At 35.7% G+C, this 7893-nt stretch overlaps 1 protein-coding gene across 1 annotated transcript; it reads left to right on the top strand.

The window, feature by feature from the left end:
- The first annotated feature begins 632 nt into the window (after positions 1–632).
- Positions 633–3787, top strand: lrrc15 (leucine rich repeat containing 15). The gene is made up of 2 exons (XM_016272123.1): positions 633–780; positions 1994–3787. Exon 2 carries the CDS (start codon positions 2000–2002, stop codon positions 3719–3721), a length of 1722 nt encoding a protein of 573 aa, XP_016127609.1. The 5' UTR covers positions 633–780; positions 1994–1999; the 3' UTR covers positions 3722–3787.
- The last annotated feature ends 4106 nt before the right edge of the window (positions 3788–7893 follow it).

Raw genomic sequence — 7893 nt, 5'->3', positions numbered from 1 at the left:
AATATGGGAGATTAGACAGCATGCACACACAGACAGTGATTCATATGTTTTCGTATTAACCATAGATAGAGGAAATTTCAATTCAACAAAATAAGCAGCACTTGCAAAATAAAAGGAAGGGTGGGCCTCACATTTATAGAGCAACAGAGGAACATTTTTTGAAGTCAATTTTCTATAATTGTTGCTTTAATAAAGTCACTTCTTGTCATCCTTGGCACAGCAGAACTTTCTTCTGAAAACTGAACTGAACACCTTTTGTAATTGGTTACATATGTCCTTTGACTTCATTTATTTTTATTAGTGCGCTCTGTAACTGGAGCAAGATGTCTAAAATCTGGTCCCATGCACATATGATATGCCCGAGAAAGACATTTTCTACATATCGTGTGCCAAACTTCATAAATATAGCTAAAAAATAGTCTAACAAGAGTAGATTCATTTTAAAGTCACACCATCAAAACACCCGGAGGGTCCCTGTTTGTGTACTTGAATACCCACAAACTTCCTGCCCTTTAAAGAGCAGCACAAGGGTGTGGCCTCAAACCAGCATTTCCCCACCAACTCATTTCCAAATAATGTGGGCGAGTATATGAGAGCTTTTGTACAAAGCAGTGGAGTCAACGGTTGACTGTAAAGAGGATAACCAGAGAGACATGAGGAGGCAGAAAGGAATCTGACAAAGAAAACATTGCAGCTGTTTAAAAGAGAACTGGAAAAGCTTGTGTGCAACGGGGAGAACAAAGCTCCGATAACTCTGACAAGTCATCTTCTAGTTCAAAGGTAAGATACTTTGTACTAAGTCATTTGATCTGGGGTTTCCCAAAAGCATGGTTAGCTAACTATGGTAGTTAGTTCCATTGAAATCTATTGGTAACAAAAAAATAAAAATAAAAACAAATTTAAAACTTTATATTTTTTTTACATAAATAAAATCCGGCCATATTGCCATTAGACAAATTACATCTAGTAATTCAAAATGTACCCCTGCCTGTTAGTTTAAACTTATGTTAAAAAGAGTATAAAAAAGATTACAGTATAGTGAACTAAACTAGTTCATAATAATAATGAATGTACTTCATTTAAAATAATTGACAGTCATGCCTTTACAACATATTTGGCTAAAACAGAAACTTTCAAAACAGAAACAAATGAGTAGTAAATGCCTAATTTTAAAATCAATTTTTCCAGATTTTTTAAAAATACATTCAATAACAAATTCGCCAGTCTACAAAATTAGACAATAAAGAGACAAAAACAAATTAGACAAACTATTGGATAAAAAAAGAGAAATTACAGCAAATAATAGCTGGATTTATTTAAAAGACTACACAGTTAAATGTTCCAGCTCTCGCAGACTGTAGTTTGGTTTTTCTGGAAGAGATTATGAAGTCACAAAATATTTTCCATGTGCTTTTCAATTTTGTCCTGACTGAAAATTGCATACTTGCATGTATACTTGTTTCCATTAAATGTCTGTGCAAGTAAACATTTCTTTAAAAAGCATTTTCTTTAAAAAGGAGTATTTATTATTACTATCATTATCATTATTATTATATCTGTTCTTAATACATTTTGAAGTCCAATGCTGCGAATACTGCAAATGTGGTAATCTGTTTTTAAATATATATATATATATATATGTGTGTGTGTGTGTGTGTGTAGATACAGAGAGAAGAGAAAACCACTGTAGGCCTTTTATAGAACCAAATGTTTGTGTCATATGGGTGGAGGAATGATTTATGTCACAACAGGAAGGTTTATGTCACAACAGTAAGGCTTTGTCACAAATAGCGACCATCCACTTTTTCTTCTCTCTCTCGCTTCTATATGACAGATTTAGGCTTTTTGTGTGGCTTTGAGTTTTCATGGGTCCTATTTTTTGGTGAAAATGAGGTAACCAAGTAAAAAAAAGTAATTATAAAAATACCAGAATTTGACAAGGCACTTCTTAGTTGTGTCGAGAATGATGACATTGTTTCTGCTTTCTTTGTAGGAGTCAATGGATCTGGTGTGGTTCATAATTATTGGCATGTGTGCCATGAACGCCATTGCCTCTGCGTGTCCAGAGAACTGCCAGTGTAAGGCAAGCAAAATCACTTGCCAAGGCTTTATAATAAAAGAATTTCCACCCTCCATCCCACCAACCTCCGAAACCCTCTTAATCTCCAACACCAACATAGAATCATTAAAACCAGCTGATTTTGAGACTTTTGCAGAGACCCTCACTATGTTTGTAGCCAAGGATTCAAAAATAGCTCTGGTGGAACCTCATACATTTGACCAAACCAGAAATCTCGTTGCCTTAGGTTTCAGTGGGACAATGCTAACCTCTCTGCCACAGGATCTGTTTCAAAATCTAAAAGCATTATCAACTCTAACGCTGAGTAACAGCAAACTAGAAGTTCTCCAACCATCTCTTCTAACCCCTCTTGTAGATTTGAACAAATTAGACCTAAGCAGAAACCTTCTAACCTCTCTGCCAGAAGATGCTTTTCGGGGTTTAGAAAAGCTGGGACAGCTCATGGTGCAGAGAAACGCAATCGGAAAGCTTTACAGCAGTACTTTTCAAGGACTCAATCGTCTCAAAGCTCTGTTTCTGCAGCAAAATCATTTAACAGAAATACCAGCAGGCATCTTTGATGACCTGGTAAACCTTGAGATATTGCATCTTCAAGACAACAAAATCGCACAGCTACCAGCAAATCTCTTCTCAAACTTGCCAAAGCTGAAGAAACTCTACCTCTCCAACAACAGGTTATCATTGCTTCCCAGTGCAATCTTTTTGAATCTTCCCAACCTTACTCATATTTCACTGTATGAGAACCAACTCAGTAGGTTAATGCCTGGGACTTTTGGTTCAATGGCCCTCCAGGAGCTCTGGCTATATGACAACATGTTAACCCACCTCGAGGAGAATGTGTTTAACAACTTAACTGAGATTCGCCTTTTGGTGCTTAGTAGGAACCGGATTCAGCACATTTCTCCAGGTGCTTTCAATGGCTTGATGGAACTAGAGGAGATCTCTCTTCACACTAATCGACTCACCAGTATTGAGGCGGGGATATTTAAAGGTCTTCCAAAGTTAGCTAACATATCTATAGAGAACAATCAAATACAGCACATAACCATAAAACTCTTGGATGGTGTGTCCCATTTACATCTCCTGGAGCTTCAAAACAATTCCCTTCCAAACTTGCCGAAGCAATTTCTAGACTCTTTGTCCATAGTCGATAATATTATGGTTCATCAGAATCCCTGGAGGTGTGACCATAACATAATACCTTTTCGGGATTGGCTTGGACAGTATGCAGAGAAAGTGAAGAACCTTACTTCTCTGATGTGCTATGCTCCTCCGGCCCTGAATGGTAGAAATATAAGAGAGCTGAAGGAGGATGACGTCGTGGTCAGCCAAACAGCAACTGCGACAACGGTTGATATTTCACCAGAAAGTACACAGGCGTACAGTGAACCTACAGAAAGACATTTACCGCACACTTCCCCAACCAAAACGTCAGACTCTACAACAGTCTCAAAGGAGATAGAGGACACAAGTGGAGGTAATGCTGTTGGTCAAGGTCTGTCCAAAGACAAACTCATTATCATTCTAGCCATTGTCTCTACTGCTGTCATTGTCGGTATCATTGTCTGTGTGTTATGGAGGAGGAATAAGCGAGAAAGTCAAGACTTGGACCGTCAAAGAAAAACAAACTTAGTTATCTAAAATGTCTAATAATTCCTCATTTAACAGTCTTCAATGGATTTATGAAGGACATTCGTTTTTTATTTGGCAAATTAATTTTAACAAAGGTTTGTTATGGATATTTTCTTTCTTTCTTTCTTAGTTGTTGATGTATAATGAAATTAAAAAAGGAAAATCATTGCTAATTAGATATGATTTGAATGTTGTCACATATGAAGAAATGTACTGTATTTTCCTTTCTTGCCACTGTCAATGGTTATACACTTTCTGCAGTTCTGTGTTAAACATGTTTTCCTCATAGCAAAACCATTTTTATATAGTAAGCAGACCTTCTATATTAAAAACCATGAACCATCAGGGTGTTACAACTTGGGTGATATATTTTGGCACCTTGGTTTCAAAATATTTTCGATGCTTATGTTTTTCTATATCTACTACACAACTACATCTGCTTTGCCTATATTCCATTCAATTGATCTAATTCAGGTATTAACAACATGAGATTATAAGGCCACCTATTAATTTAGTTCTTTAAAATGTTTTTGTTTGTAAAATACTACTTGGGGACCTTTATCTGTATTTCACCTTTTAAAACACTCTTCACACAATTTACAGAGACATAAACAAGAAAACTTGAACAGTCTATCTGCTCACAAAATTAATATGTAATTAAGACAAAAAAAGGAGATTAGAAGAGAATTAATTGAACTGAGAAAAATCCCTAAATATGTGTACTGTGTAAAACATTTTTTGAAAATGAGTCTGCAATTTATTATCTCTTCAAGCAGAAAACAAGCTGTCCACACCCTTTCTAATGCCTTGTGTACACGCAGTAAACACTTGGGATATGTAGATAAGAGTAGTGCACTACGTATATTCCTCCACATCCTTACATTTGCTTTTAGGAACATCATTCTAAATGGTCATTCAGCGGCAACTGAGCAGGTAAGAGTAATTATTGACATTTAATGAGACAAATGCAGGTCAGGAACATAAAAGGAAAACAACTGTTTGCTTGTTTTCAGTATTGTGGAGAAGACATTACAAATATTTTTTTCTACCATTCATTAATTATTATTCATTTATCAAATAATTTTGATTTTGTGTAAATACAATTATGCAGTACGCACAAGATATAAAGACATTTATTTATTTATTTATTTATGTTTTTAATATTATTTATTAAAGTCTTAATATGAGAAAGTCATGGGAACTCAATTTGCTTTTAATGTTTTATTCTTCAACAGGCATATGCATTTAAAAATTGCACTTGTATTCATTTTCATACTTGTGCACTTGCACTGGAGCTGCACTGTAGATATATGTCAACCAGGTGATGACTGCAAAAATCAAGACGTGTATGACAAAACTGACAGCAATCCCTGAAATCTTTAGCGGTTGGAGCCTTTGAGGGTTTGACTGATACCGCGACCATTGAGACATCTGGCACAAACGTGACATCATTACTTGTGGGTGTTTTTAAGGATCTCAACAACCTTTAAAATCTTGTTCTAAAAAGCAACGAAATCCATAGCCTTGAAAACGGGTTATTTGATGATTTAAAAAAAAAATTCAAGAATTACATCTACATATGAATGAGATCAGCTCTATCGAGGAGGGGATATTTGACAATTTAGAGAAACTCTCACTTCTTCATCTTGCAAAAAAACAACCTTAGTTCTGTATCGACATCTCTTTTTTACAAACTTAAATGTGCAGTAGGAGATCTTGGAAAATGCTAACTTTAGCCTGATAGCACTGAAAGCGAACGTCCCACCTTCCCTGCAATTGCCGTCCAAAGCCACGCCCCCTGAACGCATATACGCTCACAGACCAGAATACCAGAGACAACATTACTACAATAGGCTACATCAGCGATTCCCAATTCCAGCCCATGTTCTGAAGTGAAGTAAACTTAAATGGATTTCCCCTGCTCAGGGATTAGGGAGCAATGAACACTGTGTAGGGGTCATATCAATCGGAACACACTTCTTTAACGAGCTGGTTATCTGAATCGGGTGTGTTAACTAAGCGAGACATGCAAAATATGCAGAGTGGGTGAGCGGCGCGAGGACTGGGATTGGGAACCGCTGGGCTACATCATGTGTCATTCACCGGTGAGAAAACTTTAAAAGTAGTACTATACCAGGAAGGAAAATCGGGTTGTTGATGTTTGTCTGCCATTCTCGCTCTGTCTGCACAGCTTGCGTGAATGCGCTGATGACGTATCCTGTCTGCGGAAACTGGGTGCGCAGAGGAATGCTAATACATACATTGACAGTCAGGTAGGAAAGCCAATTAAAATGCTCTGACCGAGCGTTTTGATTGGACAAACATTTCTTGGTCCTACGCCTTGCACAGAATATATAAATACAGATAAATACATTTAGACCACTTAACTTAATGATTGCTATCGGGATGTTAAGAGACTTTCAACCAGCATAACAAAAAATGTTTCCAGCTGACTGCTCAGCCTGGTCTCATGTTTATACGTAGGTATTAATACATAACATTTACAAGCACAAAACGTAAATTTTTGTACGTTTTTATTAATGCTAAAACGTACAATTTAGACATATTTCAACATTTAAAACCTACAAATCGCTACGTATTTTTAGCTAAAAAACTTTAAAATATTTACGCATCTTTTATATCATTAAGATATTCGTATCAATGCATTTTTATCATTTTATCAATACGCGATTTAGATTTTTAGACCCCTTAACCTACCCCTAAACCTAAACCTACCCATTTTATAGCGAATATGCATTTTTATCATTTTATTAATACACAATTTAGATTTTTAGACCCCTTAACCTACCCCAAACCTTAACCTACCCATTTTATAGTGAATATAGAAGGATTTAAAACGCAAATTACCAAAATATGCAGGAAAATAACCATTTTAGTAACAATATAGCATTAAAATATTTTTATAGTCGCTAATCCCACTCCTACCTACAAACCTAAACATTTCTGTACAGTATAAGAAAAACATGACAGACAGATAAATGCAATTACAGTCATTTATTTATTGCAAAAATGTCAAAAGCAGTACCAAAAGTAATCCAAATTACGATGTGTTGCACCTGCAGTCCTCTCTGGCGGAATACAGTAGGTTTCCACAAAAATATATAGCAGCAATAATAATAAATGTTTCTTGAGCAGCAATTGATATTAGAATGATTTCTGAAGGATCATGTGACCCCCAAACCTTAACCTACCCATTTTATAGTGAATATAGAAGGATTTAAAACGCAAATTACCAAAATATGCAGGAAAATAACCATTTTAGTAACAATATAGCATTAAAATATTTTTATAGTCGCTAATCCCACTCCTACCTACAAACCTAAACATTTCTGTACAGTATAAGAAAAACATGACAGACAGATAAATGCAATTACAGTCATTTATTTATTGCAAAAATGTCAAAAGCAGTACCAAAAGTAATCCAAATTACGATGTGTTGCACCTGCAGTCCTCTCTGGCGGAATACAGTAGGTTTGTGTGATCCAGAGCAGAATTTATGTTGTTAATCGCTGAAAATATTATCCAGATAATTTTCCCGATCCTCTCCGTGAACTCGAGAAGGAGGCGCCTAGGGATGGGCGGATCGATCCTTAAGTATCCTCACAGAAAAATATTGATTCTAAAGTGCATTTTTTTTAACCATAAATTGTATTTATTTATCAAGAAATTCAGTGCATAAAATAAGCTTCTAAGTGGAAAAATAGACTATATTAGCGAATAATTGTGTTGGATAGAACCATTTCTCCTGCTCATCGGAACACACGCAAATGCTGAAAGACAAAAGAACCAATCCATCACAGACAGCGTTCTCTGCTGACGCATGGCTCAGAGTGCTTGTTCAAATAGGGCTGCGTTTCCCAAAAGCATCAGAAGCACAAGTAGATCTATAGAAACCACTGCCACATTATTACATTACATTACATTGTTACTATATATAAAATTAATTCTGAAAAATGCATGACGGTTTCCACAAAAATATAAAGCAGCAATAATAATAAATATTTCTTGAGCAGCAATTGATATTAGAATGATTTCTGAAGGATCATGTGACACTGAAGACTGGAGTAATGATGCTGAAAATTCAGCTTTGATCACAGATGCATTTTAAATTACATTTTAAAATATATTAAAATAGAAAATAGTTATTTTTAATTGTTATA

Source organism: Sinocyclocheilus grahami, unplaced genomic scaffold (assembly GCF_001515645.1).
Source record: "Sinocyclocheilus grahami isolate Dianchi unplaced genomic scaffold, SAMN03320097.WGS_v1.1 scaffold67.1, whole genome shotgun sequence".
NCBI classification, from domain to species: Eukaryota; Metazoa; Chordata; class Actinopteri; order Cypriniformes; family Cyprinidae; genus Sinocyclocheilus; species Sinocyclocheilus grahami.
The sequence above is the reverse complement of the archived record's forward strand: the minus strand, read 5'-3'. Positions and strand labels throughout refer to the sequence as shown.

Coding starts and splice junctions, on each gene's coding strand:
- lrrc15 (XM_016272123.1), top strand. CDS start 2,000: ATGGATCTGGTGTGGTTCATAATTATTGGCATGTGTGCCATGAACGCC.